At 45.5% G+C, this 18,347-nt stretch overlaps 1 protein-coding gene across 10 annotated transcripts; it reads right to left on the reverse strand.

The window, feature by feature from the left end:
* Positions 1-344: 344 nt before the first annotated feature.
* Positions 345-18,180, reverse strand: LOC140915460 (C-terminal-binding protein 2). 10 transcript variants are annotated; one of them, XM_073355031.2, is made up of 10 exons: positions 17,876-18,176; positions 17,211-17,338; positions 15,613-15,767; positions 15,352-15,496; positions 12,660-12,866; positions 11,763-11,977; positions 10,712-10,842; positions 10,434-10,561; positions 9,661-9,781; positions 345-729 (listed from the first exon to the last, which is right to left on the reverse strand). In XM_073355031.2, the coding sequence occupies exons 1-10, from the start codon at positions 18,058-18,060 to the stop codon at positions 510-512; spliced, it is 1,635 nt and encodes a 544-aa protein (XP_073211132.1). In that variant the 5' UTR covers positions 18,061-18,176; the 3' UTR covers positions 345-509. The 10 variants fall into 10 exon arrangements, with proteins under 10 accessions (XP_073211132.1, XP_073211142.1, XP_073211139.1 ...); XM_073355041.2 differs by lacking the exon at positions 17,876-18,176 and adding an exon at positions 17,572-17,714; XM_073355033.2 differs by lacking the exon at positions 345-729 and adding an exon at positions 736-3,224 and having other exon boundaries at positions 17,876-18,179.
* Positions 18,181-18,347: the final 167 nt, after the last annotated feature.

Here is an 18,347-nt window from a genome sequence, read left to right on the forward strand (position 1 = left end):
GGGGATGTTAAAGAGCTGATAGTGAGATGGAGGGGCACAGGGGAATGTTAGAGCAGGTAGTGGGAGAGGAGAATGTGATGAAACATTGGAGAGAAAATATGAGTGGGGCAGGAGACCTTGTAAAGCAAGGAGAGAGTCAGCATAGTGCAATAAGGGTGTATATGTATAGAGATAGTTTGGGATTAGAAGAGGGTGAATCCCCTTTCCCCAGAAGTCATCTGGAGGTCACATTTTTGAGTATACATTAATGTTGGATTTTAAACCTGAAACGATCACACAGAAATTGGGAGTGGGCAGCTTTTCCCTAAAAATCTCAGAAATCAGAAGGCAAATTAAAAACAATATTAAAACAATCACATGATTTATTGGAGTCTGAATCATGATTTCTGAACACTTGGAGTTGGAAGTACTAGACACTATTGACTACAAGGTGTTGACCGTGTAGCACTAAACTGGGATCTCACATACAGTAATTTATCTATGTATTCATAAAGGCATTTACTTTGGTATTAAGGCATTGATGTCATCTCATGATAAGCTTTTGTTTCCCTACAGCCCTCTTGTAGAATACTGCAAGGCACAATCCCATCTCCTCTAGTTTTCAACATACATGGAAGACTTCTACAGGAGAATGCGAGATGCCTTGGACTCCTATGCCAATAGGCAGATGGCACGCATCTCTTTTTCCTGCAGATGTCGTTAGCGTCATCACATTGGATAATGTAGTGCCTAGAAGAGATAAACAAAGTGATGAATATCAGCCACTTCACCCCACATCAGAACAAGGAGCTGATGATAGCAAGAGGAAAACACTTAAGTGGAGCTGGACAGGACAGTAATCTCATCTTCTGTTGAGGGCAGTACACTGTCTCAGGGTCATATTGCTCCCACTTACACACTTAGGGTATGTCTACACTACAGCAGCATAGCTATGGCTCTTTCAAACTAGTCACATCTATGCTGGGGTAAGGTCAACCGCGAGAACAACCATAGTGGGTCAGATCAATGGTCCATCTAGTCCAGTAGCCTGTCTCTACTGTCTCTACAGTGGTCAATGCCAGATACTTTGGAGGGAAGGAACAGTCCAGGGCAATTTCAAGAGAGCCATCATGTCTTCCAGTCCCACCATCTGGTATTTAGGGACACCCAGAACATGTGATTATATCCCTGACCATCTTGGCTAATAGCCATTGATAGACTTATCCTTCATGAATTTATCTACGTCTTTTTTGACCTCAGTTTTACTTTTGGCCTTCACAGCACCCCGACAAGAAGGTCCACAGTTTGACTATATTATGTGAAGAAATACATCCTTTTGTTTGTTTTAAGCCTAGACAATTGCACTCCTCCCTCTTAGCTGAATCATTGTGATCTACACTTTTGTCTTCTCCAAGTTAGTTTGTTGCAATTTAGCATACCTCAGTGGGATTGTGAAGACTATACAGAAACTCCACCTTGTACAACATGCTTCAGCCATTATTTAGGGGAAAACCCATCTACAAGAGAGCGCATCATACCATTCTCTGCTCACTCCACTGGCTGCCTATTTGATTCCATAAGCATTTCAAGGTCTCTGGGCAAAGGGAAAATACTAGGCATGTGCCATTTTATTGCTTCTTTGTGATGTACAAAGAGGTCGAAAGGATTCTTGCGCATTTTTTTTAAACAGAAAAAAATAGTTTTTCTTCTAGATGTTTTGTTTACCCTGGAAAACTCCAGACAACTGCAGAACTGATAGGTTTATTATATTAGAGCTACCAAGGACATTATATATCATTAATTGCAAGAACAATTATTCCACCTGTTTCAAACACTTCTGTTGTAACATATTTAACTTAAAAATTTGGGGGAAAGAACTGTTTGTAAAAAATTCAACACTGACCATGCCAACCGCTACGGCTGAGAAAGCTCCTAATGAATGATTGAGTCATTCAAGGAATTCTCCAACAAAACAAGGGAAAGAGGGAAGAATTTTTTTTTCCCATTTGAAAACACTTTTCAGGACATCTTTATATATCATAAAGCAGCAAGAAATCACAAAACCCTTTATATATTTCTGCTTTGCAGATCATCTTTAAGGGCCTAAATGGTCCAAGGATTAGCTATATTGGTAAACACCCCTCTGTTCTCAACACCAAGACAGCTGTGTGCAAAGCAAAGCTGGTGGAACCCAAGGTGAAGCTTTTGGGAGCAAGCTCACCAAATGGGTTCACAACTAGCTGACCCTTGAGTGTCTTCAGATCTTCTATCCTCAGTAAGGCAGGTTGAAAAGCAAGTGGGCATAATTTATCAGAGAGAAAGTAAAACTGGAAAACAAACAAACAAAAAAGGAGCTGATGGAAAAGGCAGGCATAGAAAACTAGGGTCCTTTATGTAAAACTGGGAAGCACACAAAAAACGTGACAAAGATTATTTGAGGTCTGGAAAACATGCTTTACTATGAGAGACTTAAGGAGCTCAATCTATCTCAAATAGAAGGATAAGAGGCAACTTGGTCACAGTTTAAGTATCTAACCAAGGAGAAGATATTCAATACTACAGGGCCCTTTAATGAAAAAAGGCATAATTAAATCCAGTCATTGAAACTTGAAGCTAGAAGACTTCAGCTGGAAAGAATTATAGTTTTTTTTCCTACTACAACATTAAATAAGGAAGAAAAGCCTCCAAACAACAGGATCAAACAGTTCATATACACAGTCCTTGGGAATAGCACTGTGGGTCTTAACAAAATTAAGAAACTGGGTATTATTTTCATTTGGATACTTCAGCCATTACAACTGGCTAGGGACTCTCAAAGATGGTGTGGCCATTTGGAGTTTCCATAGATACAAAATCAGGCCCCATAGTTTATCAGATATTTAGTGGAAGAAAAGTTAGGAACTCTTTTGAAAGAGCCCTTCCAGAATCCGTGACAAAGTGTGGCCATAGATGCCTACATTAATATTTTGTTCAGGCAATTTATCAGAGATCTGTATTTCATGTCTGTTCAAATGCTTATCTTCTTTGAAGACCTGGTCCATGGGAAGTTTGAAGTTAAACTAACCCATCTGAGCTGACCATAATAAAGCATTTATTTTTTTAAAAAATAAGGTAGATGTATTCTCTATACCATTTTACAAATAGTTAAGCAATTAAATATTTTTCCATCATTGGGGATTTTATTCAGTTTTAATTTCCACAGATCTTTTGTAGGTCATCTCTAAGTTTCTCTGAAGCATTAAACTCTGCAAGACAACAAAACAGAGAACGTAGGTCAGTCTAGTGTTGTCTGCTTACTTGATTATGCCAAAGGCCCCAGATAGATGAATCTTTGCCCTTAACACTACAAATTTCTATTGGAGCCATTTTCTTCAGGAATATCCTGCAGCTTTCACTGCGGAGATCTTGACATGGCATGTAGCTAGCTCTCCTCTCAACTATATAAATGGTTTATTCCAGCATATTTCATAATTTATGCAAATAGCCTGACACCAACAGAGATGTTGGCGTTTTTAAGGGGTACAAGATCCCTTGTGCAAGAGCTTTGGTCAAAGCCACAGATAAAAGCTGAACCCAGTGCTTCTCTAGGCTCAGGTTTTATCTGTGGCTTTGACTTAGATGCATGATGTCATGCTGGATCCCATTTTTTTGCCTTAATAGGCATGGCACTTCTTTAGCTCAACATTTTATCATAGCTAGACTGAAATATCAATTTCCATTACAGCAAGAGAATTCTTATACTTGCACAGACATAAAAAATCATTACTGGTATGCACCTTTTGCCCTCATGCTGCTCCACATCCTCTTCAAAATGCAGCAGCTACACTTTTACACAGGTTTGATTTTCTGTACTCTGCTACCATTTTACTAAGGGTCCCATTCTTAATGGGATTCAGACAGACAGTGCACTTAAATGCCTTAGCATTAATGAAAGATGCCATCTTGACAGCCCTGGAGCAAAGTCTTATGTTTAATCCCTTGAATTCAGAGAATATTGGCAATGCAAGCTTTTCTAGTGTCCCCAAGGTAAGTTTTGAGGTACCATATCTCAGAGAGGGAAAGTAAATCTTTAGGCCCATTTCTTGGTTTCTCTACTAAGATTACTAGTAATGCCAATAATGAAGTAAAAACTCAGCAACCCACCGTCTTTCAGAGGGTGCTAATATTTGTTTCCTTTTCAAACAGAAAAACAAAAATTGCCATGCTGAATCAGATCAGTGGTCCAGCTAATCCAGTAGGCCATCTCTGACAGATGCCAGTACCCAGACCCTTCAAAGGTGCAAGACACCATACAACAAACAATTATGGTATAAGCCACCACCCACCTCCATTAGTGGTGTTTTTATGCCCTGAAACACAAGGGTTTATAGACCTTACTGAAAAAAAAATCTAATGTAACAGTGGATTCTCTTAACCACATAAATGTCTAATCATTTTTTGAATCCTGCAGAACTCTGGACTTCAATTATATCTTGGGACCGTGAGTTCCACGGGTTGATTTTGCCTTGTGGAAGTAACTTCACTTTCTTCAAGTATAATCTTGTTCTTGTATTATAAAGAAGGGTAAATAAGAGTGCCCAATTCACATGGTCCACCTTTAACCCACCTCTGGAGTTAAAAGACCCTTCCTCCCATTGCCACATCTTCACAGTCCCCCTCACATCCTTTAATCATGGAGAGTCTGGTACCAGTATAGAAAAAGAGGCCATTAGCAGGTCCCTCCTTCCGATTTCACGCCCTCATCCTCCTTACTTTAAATTCTGTCTTCCACAAAATATCAAGGAAACAAACCACTTGCCACAGTAACAATCTAGGGAATGACAGAGTTTGGGAAATTTGCTTGGGAAATAAGGTGCTTAAAAAGTGGGACTGATGCAGCCATTGATTCATATTGATTTCTCAGCCTTAGTATACACTGGGTCTGGTGCCACCCCCGCCACCAAACAGCAGCCACGCAAGTTAGAGAACTTTATTAAAATATATCCAAGAAATAAACAACATTTCTAACAAGAGCCAGGAGAGAACTGAAGTGAGAAAGACATCTGTACAGGGAACATTGATATAAAGGTTTGTTTACATGCTTTATTTTAAAATGTTTCACAGTTTAGTCATTCTCTACAAAAATATATTTCTGAAACTTTGAATCCTCTATAAAAAAGCTGGTCAGCAGCAGTGAACCCAACAAGCAAAATGTACCTTAGGACAGAGCGAGCACCTCCTATAAGCAGATCAGTGTGACCAGGGCACTCCTGCCTCACCCTGGAATAGAAGGTTTTTGTTCTTTGGGATTAAGCTCCATACTCATTTTGAAGGAAGGCAATTTAAGAAAACAAACATTTTCCTTCCATCCCGCCAGGCTGCATAAAACCTGGGACAGGGGGCCGTGGATCAGTATAACATGGAGAACTTGACATCCTGGTGAGGGGAACATGACTGAGCCCCTTTCTTGATAATGACCAGTCCCAGGCTAAACAATACTAAGCACATAATCTGGGGTATAACTGGAATAGTTCACCAGCAACTGGAGAGCTCTTCCTTGGCATTAGGGGAGGATTCAGCTTGATTTTAGCTAAAAAAAAACAACAAAAAAAAAAACTTACATTTGTATCTTCATTATGGCAGGTCTGACCAAACTGGCACTCGTTTTCATTTCCAAATGCAGGTCTATGTGGCACTGGCTATAATGGAACCAGTACCCTCAGGGCTAATGCTTAAGTCAAGTTTATCAGCATCCAGAACTGCAGCTAGCAGGCCTCACATTTCTAGATATGTATTCCTAGTACACCAATCACCATGGTATCTAGGCACCAAATACAAGAATTAAGATGCTTAGTATTATTTCAAGTGAAATCATCTTCTCCACTCCTCCCTCAGGGAGGTTTTACTGGATAGGTCTTCAGAGATACTTGTGAATAAAAAAAAAATGCTGGCTCTTAAGTGTCTTGCACTTCACTCTAGAAGAGACAAGATGAACGGATCCTGTGTTTGGAAATCCCACACCTGAGACCACCTTAACCAAAAATTATCTGCCTTCCTGGATCTTTACACACAAGGCAGTAGTTTCAGCAGCAAGTTGAGAAAATAATAGTTATGGACAGAAAAACCAGTCTAATATAGTAATTACATTTATGATCAGCTCTCTGAATCCTTAAAGGAACCTTTCTTCCCACTTGTCCTGCATGTCTATTAGGAAAGCAGCTTTCTAAATTATAGCCTTGTTGAGTTTTTAGATTTAAGAGTAGATTGGCAAATTGTTGAAGGGAAAGAGAAAATGCTACTTTCACCTCCAATTAAAAAACCTGAGCTGCAGGTTTGCTCAAAGGCTTCTCGTCCTCATGACACATACCTGCCACTAATCCCACCTACCGTGCCCCAGTTCGACCTTCTAAAATCCTGAGAAGCCACGAAGGTATGTGAATTTTAAAACTGAATCAGCCTCATCCAGAACACAGAACCCGAGTGCCTGCATCAACCTTAGCAAACAGCCAAATTCATCTTCAAAATTAAAAACCATACAACTCCGAAGAACTGAATCACATCCACTAGTACTAGATAGTCATCCAGTCAAGTGAAAGTCCGAAAGGGAAAGTTGAAGAGTTCCACTTATTGCAAATACTCCTTCCTCCCTGGCCCCTTTACCCCAAATAAAAAAGTCACTTCAAGATGTCAGCACTAGTCTACAAAATAAACCAGTATTTGCCAACAGGATTGGAGACTGATTTAAAACTAGAAAAGAATACGAAAGCCTGAGAACTTACTTGAGAAGTTTTACAGCTTCATTCAGTTCCCTAAACTCTAAACAATTATCTAATTTGGTGGTTCCCTCTGCTCCCCACCCAATTTCCAGACTCCCTTCTTCAGAAACAAGGGACAGTCTGTTTCTCAGCAGACAACAAAAAGATCTGCCCCTTCCTTTATCAGTTATATGCACAGGCTGTTCAGCTTCCACATACCCAGCAAGACTCCTGGAGGGCACCTACTTTGAAGTACCTGAGCAACAGGAATAAAACACGAATTGTTGCAGTCCAAAAGAGTTGTCAGCTGTTAGACCATCTAGAAATACTGAAGCGTGTAAAACCCAAGAAGGGAGCAGAATTACTTTATGTGGGCCCAGGAGGATATAAATAGGAGTAATGTGATTAAATGAAAAAAAAGTAGGATGAATATCAGGAAAATCTTCCTGTCATGGAGTCTAGTAAGCTGAAGAATCATCTCCCCCCAGACAACGGCAGATGCACCAAGGGGCATTTAACATTGGACTAAGCCCCGAAGAGAACAATCCTCTCTGGCCTTGGGGGATGGGCTAACTGGGACCTACATCTCTTCTCTTTCTAGAATTCTAGTATAACATTTCTCTTGTGGATAGACTGCATTAGCAGCATGTGAGGTACAGGCATGTACAGGATCAGCAGTAACAGCTTCACAATGCTTTAATTTCTGCTGCCTCCCAGTGCAAATTTCCTACACTTCTGCATTCCCTCCTTCCATTTCTCAGCTGGGCACAGATTCCAGAGAGTCTCCTAAATCTTCATGACCATCTCAGGAGACATTACATCTGAGTGATTTACTTTAATCCTCCCAAAATATTTCATGAGTCAGTTTGTTCGCAGTCTCAGATTCATTCTTGCTTTTGTGCTCAGGCCCAGCACTAACATTACTAGAGCAAAACTTCACACTGTCAATTTGCAGCAACCCTGGCTATGCCTGTGCTCAGAGGCACATGGGTCAGGATAAGCAAGGCAGTGCATAGCACTGGGCATTGGCTTTCTTTTTCCTGCAATGCAGTACACCTGATTATATGCCTAACTTCTCTTCATTTTACTAGTCCTGCTTGAACACTCCCCCATCACCTGTGCTTCCAGAGACTGCAAGTCACTCTTGAAAATCTGCATCAAGTTTGGTATTGGAGGCACTGGGAGCCCTCCCTGTTCAGCCAGCTCCTGTTCTGCTGCATTCAAGCCCATGAGAGTGCCTTCCTGTGAAACATAACAGAGGCAGGGTCATGGGACACTACATGTTAAACTAATTTTCAAAGGGGAGGCAAGGTCACTGCTCCTGCCGCAGACAAGGAAAAAGATTCACCAAGAGATTAAAACTAAATTGGTTATAAAATATCTGTTGAAAGGCAAGAGCTAATGTTTGCCAGTAATGAAATGCATTCTCCTGTCCTGTGTGAACAGGAAACAGTCTCAGTGGGGTGTTAGAAAAGGTCCTAGCAGGGAGCTCTCCCCCTACTTTTTCTGCTGCCAGAGGAGAAGGGAGAGAGAAGATGCTATTGGTCAGTGGGGATTTCTCTGTCTGGGTCCTGTTTGCTCGTCTCTCCTGGGGAAGGGGTACGTGGTGCAGAGTGAGACACAGAGGGCATCCCGTGAGCTATAATCCCCTCCACAACCGCTGGCTCCGGCAGCCCAGGGGCTGCTACTCCCACTACTCCTGGAGGAAACCTGAAACCAACAGAAAACATGTGGAGATTACATGCCTGTCTAAGGAAGTGCACTGCAAAGGGAAAGGACAACAAAGCTGTGCCCTCACCCACATGTTCTGAATTGGCTATCGCAGCTCAGAGGATATGCAAGTCACGATGCTGCACTGAGCAAAAGTCTCCAAACAAAACTGCTCTGAGCTAAGACTACAGTAAATGCTGTCAGGACTAAATGGGCCCAGTTATGTGTTGATCCAAATGGCACCTACTCCCAGACAGCGACCAGCTCGGGGATTAAGGGCAGAAATGGCCACAGGGTCACACTAAACACACAGAAAATTTTGAGACAGATCTTGTCTCTACTAGAGAGAACAGAATGCCTGACACCCCATTCATACACCCAGAATGGCTAGAAAGTCTCAATATATACAAGAGGTTGCAGTTCTCTAAGGGGAACATGCTGCTGGATACACCTCCCTGGTCTGTGATAGGAAGAGATTAGCAACTTCTAAGCAAACTTTTCCTTCCTTCCCATTATCCCTGACTATTTCTCAGGGGGGCCGGGGGCGGGGAGAGAAGAGGTAGTGATTCCCCCCTTGGAACTGAGTACACATTAACAATCCTCATAGTGTCCATGTTACTGATGGGGAAACAAATACAGAAGGGAAGCAACCTGCCCAAGATCACACAGTGAATCTGTGGCAGAAAAATAGAACCCCAGACACCTGTTCATAGTCTCTTGCCCAATCCACTGGACCATGATGCCTCTCATTTACAGTCCAATCGTGGGGTGAAGGAAAGAGTGCAGTATGCAGACAATAATTCCATGCTGGGGTGCAGAACTTCATCATTCCCAGGAGGCAGATCCCTTTTCATGGACCCACCAGGGTACCACATACCAAGGGATTTCTCTAGCACTTAGCCTTTCAAAATCCTTGCAAGAGAACTGGTGCCCAGAAGGTGCATTAAATGATCCGCAGAATCCTGAATTCCCAGAGCTGGTACAGACTATCACTCTAATTTCAGACAGGGAAGCTTAGTGCTTATGGGCCAGCTAAAGAAGCAAGGCTGACAGATTTCTGAAGAAAACCTACCACCCATTCAGCTTGTAAGAAGAAATATGCTGCCAGGCAAGAGCAATTCTCAGGGGCCCAAAGAAAGGGCTCTACCCAGGATGCTGGGGTCTTTATGTAAAAGATAAGCACGTGCATAAGTGACCTGCACATTAAGCAGGAGCTCAGAGAGCCTGCTTCTCTCACCTGTAAGCCGCAGCTCCATTGAGTTCTGGGTGGACAGCTGCAGGATCAATACTTGGCCACTGAGCAGCTAACAGCAAATACTCCTTATTAACACAGTTCCTCAAAGTATCAGGTATGTGACCTGTGGTGACACCAAGAAGGGCAGAGGATAGCAGGAGACAAATAAGAAGTGAAGATGCCCAAATATTTTCACATGAAAGCAGCGAGGAAGGGACCCAACAGCCCCTCCCACCTCAGTACCATAGGACAGAGGTGGGGAGAGATCTAAATCAAGATCCTACACACACACTCAGAGGAATATTCAATGAATTGATGGTCCCCTCCCCATCCCTGGGATCTCAGGGAAGGGGCGGCTCCTTCTGTTGCAATTGCCAGTCCCCACCTTCACAGGAGACACTGGACACAAACACTCCCAAGAGAAAATGGGTGCACAATGCAGCCATCAGTGAAACCATTCTGTGGGGGAGGAATGAGATGCCAGACCCCCGGAGGGAAGGGGAATATGACATCAGTACTGATCACATACAACTTGGGGCAGAAAGAGTAAAGAATCTCTCTCTAGCATTAGCTATGAGACCCTCATAAGTCAAAGACAACCAGTGACTTGTATTCCAGCTCCAGAAATGAGTCAGTGAGCACCATCCCAGCAGACCTAGCTTTAACAAAACAGTCAGCAGTTACTGTTCCATAGTCCTGACTCAGGAAACCAATGAATAACTCCCATCCCCGCAGCAGCTGCAGAGCACCAGGGCAGACCTGGCCTCCCCAGTTACCTGTGATAGCTCTGCGGATCTCTTTAGCTGCATCTTCCCTGGACTCAATGGAAGCCTGCTCACTGTACCAGGCTGTGTGAGGGGTGCAGATCACATTGGGAGCATCTTTTAGGGGCCCCTGAGCAAAGCTGTGATGGAAAAACAAACATGTGGTTTCTGCTGGAAAGTGAAATCCCCTGTCTGTCCTCCCAGGTGTAACCATGACCCAACTGAAACCAGAGAATTATCCAGTGCAGAAGAGCCATAGGATGGCAGCGGGTATGTGGCTCTGGTGTTACCTGAAGGGTTCAGACTCGTGCACATCAAGTGCTGTTCCTCTGATTCTCCCCTCCTTCAATGCTTGTGCCAAGGCCTTCTCATCTACTAGCCCCCCACGGGCTGTGTTCACCAGAAAGCAGCCATGGCGCATCTGGAGAGGGGAAAAAAAAGTGTTTGAGAATTCCTGCCTTCCTGTGGAGACTGGAGGAGACCTCTCAAAAAGAGCAGGAACCTAACTCTCCACCTTGGTGTCCCTAGCCTCTGTTTGCCAGAAGCTGGGAGTGAGCGACAGTGGATGGATCACTGGATGATTACCTGTTCTGTTCATTCCCTCTGGGGCATCTGGCACTGGCCACCTTTGGTCTGACCCAGTAGGGCCATTCTTATGTTCTTACATAACCTGCAAAGCTTAGGAAAAGTCAGACTCTCTCAGAGCCAACTCGGGAGAAGAACACTTGCCAGTTGGGTCTACAAAACTAACTTCTAACACAGGAAGCGGGAAAAGGAGCTGATAGGTTTCCCACCCTAAAAACCCGTACTTCTTTTAGTGAAGTAGTTGAGCAACTGATCAGTGCAAACAAGATTCACAATTGCAGAAAACTGGACTGATTTATTCAGGGGGTGCTCAATCCCAGGAAAGCATTGAAAGGCATCAGCAGAGTGGCAGGAGGAGAGCCTGAGACCATCTTAGCTCGGGGTGCTATGGGTTGGGATCAGGGGGGCATTATCAGAGCTGTGTGAAGGCGTTTACACAGCCTCGGACCGAATCACTGCTGGCTCTACCAAACATTATCAGTTACTCATTTTAAATGTAATTTGAAACTAAACCTAAAACATTCTTTATAAAATGAAATTATTCAAAGACAGTCAATCATATTCTTCTCCTAGGAACAAATTTTGCACAGCACAAAGCCCAGGCACCCCAATGCACCCACTCCCAGCCTCCGAAGACAGCAGGAGCCACAGAGCAGAGGTAGCAGGATTCACATGCTATCAGCCTCTGTGGAAGCAGCAGTTTGTGTTCATTCATTTCCCAAGTGCTTTGTGGGGAAACCAAGCTTCTGGCTGCACCTGTTTAATAGTGAAGTCATTGATGAGGTGATGATTATGTTCATTCAGACTGCAGTGCAATGTGATGCAATCACTGTGCATTAGCAGGTCCTGCAGAGTTCCTATTCGCTGTAACCCCAGGGATCGCTCCACGCCATCTGGTAGATACGGATCATAGAAAATCACGTTGAAGCCAAAGGGCTTGGCTCTCAGGGCCACTGCCTGCCCAACTCGGCCTTCAAAAGAGAAAACATACTCATGTCAAGCAAAACGCAACACAAGCATAACACAAAGCTGCTAGGGGACTGGAATATGGATAAGAGTCATTCCTAGGACTCAAGGGTTCTGTAGCCCTTCAAGGAAATGACAGGGGAGATAGTGGTCATTTATACGGTTCTATGTTGCTCCCATGATGAGAATTAGCCCTCACCCATGGTACAGCACCCAACAGCACTCAGCCCATTAGAGAAACATAAAGAGCTCCCAACGCCAGGTCTGGATCTCGTTCCACAGGCCCAACAGACAGACTGGGGAACAGGTGACCTGACTGCAAGTGCTTCAGGAACCATCTGGAATTAGAAACACTCAGAAAGCTCCCAACACTATGGCTAGCATACAGAGTGACAGAACTACCACTGGAAGGGACCATCTGAAGCTTACAGTTTTTCTATTCATTGGAACATGAGAAAAGAAGAGGTCTTACTACCATGACTATTGCCCAGCTTCTGGGGGCAGCAGCATTGCACTCTAGGGCAGTGGTGGTATATATTAAATGTCTGATATTTATAGAAGTTAGCTAGAGTATTTCACTGGTTAGCAGCCACTGAGGGAGTATCTATTCCTGAGGCTAAGTGCGACACCAACATTCCCAGAAGCTTTCCGAGCTCCCTTTTCAGCCTAACAGTCACCATTTCTTACCAAGGCCAATGATGCCCAAGGTCTCACCACGGATACGCACAGCACCTCCAGCCACCTCTCGAATTTGCTCCATGCTTGAGGCTCGGTTTCCTTCCCGCATAGCCTGATGAAGCCAAGTAACCCGGCGATACAGGTTCAAGATGTGACAGAGGGTAGAATCAGCAGTCTCTTCCACAGAGGAGGAGGGGATGTTGCATACTGCAATGCCTAGAAAGAGGAAGTACAAATGAGATTCCCAGCACTGCCTATAGCACCTCTGCTGCAAACTCTCCTCATACAACACAATGGCTAGAAGACAGCAATAGTCCTGGAGCATGGGACTTAGGTAGCACACGGCACCAACCCGAGCATCCAAGTTTCAGGATCCAGCCTTGTATTGAGATGGAGAAGTTCCCCGCAGTCTTTTAACCTCCAGGAAAGCTTCCTAAGTTGCCTTGCTTCTAAAAGACCATTAGACTGTACTACCACCACAGAAACATGGCAAAATCAGAGAGCTGAGCTGTACAAATAGCACAGGAAGCAGCGTCTAGACTGTCCATGGCCAAGGATGCAACCCAGAGGTGTTCCTGAGGAATTAACTAGCAGACTGTAGAAGCAGAGATGGCTGAACTCTTCCAGACCTCATGCACCAGATGCTCAAGGCCAGGCTGAAAGCATAGGCTTCCCCAGCAGCTGCAAACACAAGGTAACTAAGTCATTAAACACACAGTGGGAACCCACAGGAATCCTTCTCAAAATCCATTTGAGATTCCATTTGAAACAACTGTTACTTAAATTACCATTATCAACTGTTCTATAAAGCAACACAGACTCGCTCAAAATACCATAGGCAAGAAAGATCAATTAAGTTCTGGTTTCAGAGTAGCAGCCATGTTAGTCTGTATCCGCAAAAAGAAGAGGAGTCCTTGTGGCACCTTAGGCCACGTCTACACTACCCACCGGATTGGCGGGTAGTGATCGATCTATCAGGGATCAATTTATCTCGTCTAGTGTAGATGCGATAAATCGATCCCCAATCGTTCTGCCGTCGACTCCGGAACTCCACCAGGGCAAGAGGCGGAAGTGGAGTCGACGGGGGAGCGGCAGCCATCAATCCCATGCCGCGAGGACGCAAAGTAAGTGATTCTAAGTCGATCTAAGATACGTCGACTTCAGCTACGCTATTCTCATAGCTGAAGTTGCGTATCTTAGATGGATACACACACACACACACACACCCCAGTGTAGAAGACCAGGGCTTAGAGACTAACAAATTTATTTGAGCATAAGCTTTCATGGGCTACAGCCCACATCATCGGATGCATAGAGTAGAACATATAGTAAGAAGATATATACATACACACACATACAGAGAACATGAAAAGGTACAGTAAGAGGCTAATTAATTAAGATAAGCTATTATCAGCAGGAGAAAAAAGTTTTTGTAGTGATAATCAAGATGGCTCATTTAGACAGTTGACAAGAATGTGTGAAGATACTTAACATGGGGAAATAGATTCAATATGTGTAATGACCCAGCCACTCCCAGTCTCTATTCAAACCCAAGTTAATGTTATCTAATTTGCATATTAATTCAAGCTCAGCAGTTTCAATGCTAAGGGAATTAAGGTCCTGAAAGATTCATTGCTCCCAGAAAGCAGGGAAATGTGAAAGCACTGTAGAGAACCCGAGATATATTCTGAGTAATCCACCACAAGGAGGGATTGGATGCAGTGGCCTTTTTGGAATGATAGTTGGCTAAACTGCTACATACTGGCTTCTGTTAGGTCTCCCTGGCTTGAGAGGACTCTTAGGATCCCAAGGAAGGGCCAGCATCTCCAGAGAATTTTTCAGCAAACAAAATCCTTTAAGTAGCCAGGAAAAGAAAATCATGCCCAATGGGATGAAATTATTTCTTCCGCAAAACTTAACCCTAGAATCTAGGAACTTAGTTGGGAAAGGAAGCTTTTCTGGAGCCTTAGCCCATAGTATTTTGCCTTGACAAACGTAAAAGGACCTAAAAAGACACAACAGTAGCCCAACAGCTAACTAAGGACCAGGAAAGAAACCCAGGATGGAAGTGAAAGCACAGATGATTCAGCATTGTACACACCTGTTGATTGAGCCTGTAATATAGAATAGAGATCCAAAAAATTCATTTGGATCCCTCCACAAGCAGTTGGAACAGCAATGGTTACACTCACTCAATCCCAAATATCTGACACTTTTACTCCATCCATTCCTTATGCAGTGCTCAGCCAGAATTTAGTTGCATATAAAGTCTAGTTGCATGAAAAGGCATGGAGTGATTATTAAACATTTGAACTGAACTTGTCCAATAAAGAAGTCAGTTCTTTCCGTGTGGTCTTTGTATTTGTGGTAAAGACCTGATTAAATCTAAACAGGTGCAAGACCTCTTCACCTGTAAGTGTAGTATTCAAAGCTTAAGTTTAGCCTTCCTTATGTCCAGGTCTCAGGGATCTTCATGATCCCTAAATCTGAATGACCCCACCTTAACTCTCTTCTCAGGCCAGCTGCCCTTTAACCTTTGAGTTCAAACATTCTGCTATCTAAAGAAGCCCCACCCTAAACAACTCTCTCTGAAATTCTTTTATGTGGGTGTTGGCCAGCATGGGTATTGTCTCTCAAGAGCAAAGCGAGAAAAGAAATATATGTTATATCCTCCTATACATCCACACTGTGGTCATCATACCTAATTCTGCAGCTGACTTGATGTCCACATTGTCATAGCCACTGCCAATACGCACAATGACCCGAAGGGCTTTGAACTTCTCCAGGTCCTGGCGGGACAAGGTGATGGTGTGGTACATCAAAGCTCCCACAGCTTCATTCAGCACCTACAAACACAAACAGAAAGCACACCAGCTTGAGAACCATTCCCTACTCCTGCATCTCCATGGTGGCACAGAGCTAGTCAGCTTCACCCCCACAAAGGCTCATTTACTCTCCCTACCTTCTCATGGATTTCCTGAGTTGACTGAGCATCACAGAAAGCCACTGTAGCAACATCCTTCAGGATTGGCATTTCCACAGTGCAATCCCTCCCATCTAGGAGTGCAACCAGTGGTCGGGCAGGCATTGGGCCATTCACAATAGGAGGCCGTATACCTACAGACAAAGACAACAGTGATCAGCTGTGCAGGAGAGAGGAACAAGTGAATTCTGGAGCCCATAAATAACATGAGCAAGGGGGTATACATAAATCAGCACTGATCCAGCAGGGCACAAGAAGCTACCCTCCCACAGTATAGAAAAGATTAAGGAAGAAAATGGTCAATGGGAATGTGAAAGGGTCAACAAGCTCAGAAGAAATGTAGGAAAATGAAGCCAGAATAGAAATATCCAGACCTCTGATGTGAAGAGGACACAGCAGAAAGTTTTGAGCGAGGGCCCAGAATGAGCAGCCTCACCAGAAACGAGGTTCAGAGCATTGTATTAATAGTGCTGAATAAGAAAAGACATGCACACACAGAAGTGTAACAAGGGTCTCAATATTGTTACAGAATTCTTTTCCCAGAAATTTTCCTCAATTCATGTTATTTAAAAAAACAGAAAGGGCCTCCTACCGATATGGTGGCCACCATATTCTGGATTAAGGAAATAAAAGGTGAGGTCAACCAACATCGGGTTAACAGCAGGACCTGTTCTTCACAATTCCTTATGTCCCTAGCTGCTCACATTCTGCTTTCCCTCCTAGACCCTGGTTTGAAAGATACCCCTTTTTAGAGGGCTCCTAATAGGAACTTCCTGCCTCATATTAGCAAAGACAGGAAGCACCAACTGAGAGCCAGAAGAGTGCAACCAGGGGGCTCTAAGGAACTGTTCCCTGCAGGAAAAGAAAATGGATAAGCAGCTGGCAACTTTATTTCAACTGTTTTAAAGATATTTCAGTTCATTATCCAACGTTAGCCAACTCTCCCAGAGTTCAATCCTAGTGTTTGAATGACTTCTAGGGAGGATTGCTGTGCCAAAGCTGAAGGAGAGTTTCCTGCAGCAAGGAGGCCAGGCAATAATCACCCTAGAATACTAGCCCAAGATGTCTCTCCAAGGAAAGCTATGCCTCATCCCTAGCTTGCACTCCTAATACAACAGAGGATTTAGATATTCTTTCATAATAGTCACAGCCTCCACATTCTCAGCTCTGAATCTCACTGTGAAAATTTCTACTGCATCTTCTAAAGACTTTCAAAAATCTTCATTCACTGCAACGAGAACAGAAAAACAGGGCATTTTCTGGGAGATGAAAAGTGATGTGGTTTAAAGAGGATGCCCCAAATGTATCTTAATCCTAATCCTCTGGATCTCTAGGCTGTGGCCTGCACAGAAGAGAAGTGAGAGCAGAGCACCTAGTTCCACTGGAGTCATTCCAGTTGTCCCTGCCTGTAGGAACTGAGTTTCAGTTTTACTCATCTCACCCAAACACCGTTTTCCAGAAACAGGGCAGTGTCCGATGAAGTGAGCTGTAGCTCACAAAAGCTTATGCTCAAATAAATGTGTTAGTCTCTTAGGTGCCACAAGCACTCCTTTTCTTTTTAAGGGCTAGAGGGTTACCTTCACAAATCCGGTCCAGCCTCTGACGCTTCACTTTATGTCTGTCCATGAGACAAGCCAAGACTGACCTGAGCAGCCCTGAGGGGAGCCTCTGCACAGGATACTTGGCTCGGATTCCCTGAGCAATGCTGAAAAGAGATGGGCGACGATATTAGGGTTATTCCTGAACTCCGGGCCCACGCCACACACACCAGTGGCGGAACCCTTGGAGCCCAACGCCCTCGCCCCCGGGAGTCCCTTCAAGGCAGCTGGGTGCGGAGCCGGAAAAACCGTGGGCCCCTCCCCCACCCGAGCAAATCGCGCACTGCCCGGGCGCCAGCAACGGGCGGGGGAATCCCCACGACGGGACGCGACTCCTCACTTCCCCCCGCTCCAGCCCCTCCTGCGGCCGGACTCCGCGCGCCAGCGGGGTCTGTGCTCAGGGAACCGGAGGGGCTTCGCTCCACGGACGTGCGGCGGCGCCAGGCCCCCGCGCGCTCCGCCAGGCCCCCGCGCGCTCCGCCAGGCCCCCGCGCGCTCCGCCAGGCCCCCGCGCGCTCCGCCAGGCCCCCGCGCGCTCCGCCAGGCCGCCCCTCCCCCGCCTGTTTCCCTGGCCGGGCGGGGGCAGCGAGGCCCGCGGCGTCACAGCCGGCGGAGACTCGCTCCTCCCCACAGCCCACACTCACCGCCGGGCCCAGCTCCCGACTCCCAGCAGGAAGCGGAAGGGCCGGGCCGAGTCCGCGGCGAGCGGGGCCCCAGGCTCCCGTCCCTGGGCAGCGCCCCGTCCGGCCCGGCGCGGAACGGACCCGCGGCCATAGAGACGCGTTGCAGAGCGCCGCTCGCTTCCGTTTCCGCTCTGCCGAAACAACATCCGGTTCCGCTCAGGCCGGTCCCGCCAGCGAGCGCCCCTCCCCCGCCCCGCGCCGCCGGCGGCGAGCAAAGGAAGCGGACAGAGCCGCGGGGCAGCGCGCGGCCGCCGGTTCGGAGCTGCGCACCTGGGGCCGGCTCCCGCTTCAGCCCTTGCCGCGCTGTCACCGCGCTGGGCCCCGGCGCGCGGCCGGCGTGGAGCGGCTGCAGGAGCCGGCCCCGCTCCGCAGCCGCTGGGACCGCGCGGGCCTCGGCGCCGCCGCCCCGCCAGCCCAGCGGCAGGACTCGGCG

The sequence above is a fragment of the Lepidochelys kempii genome, chromosome 8 (genome assembly GCF_965140285.1).
Source record: "Lepidochelys kempii isolate rLepKem1 chromosome 8, rLepKem1.hap1, whole genome shotgun sequence".
Lineage (NCBI taxonomy): Eukaryota > Metazoa > Chordata > Testudines > Cheloniidae > Lepidochelys > Lepidochelys kempii.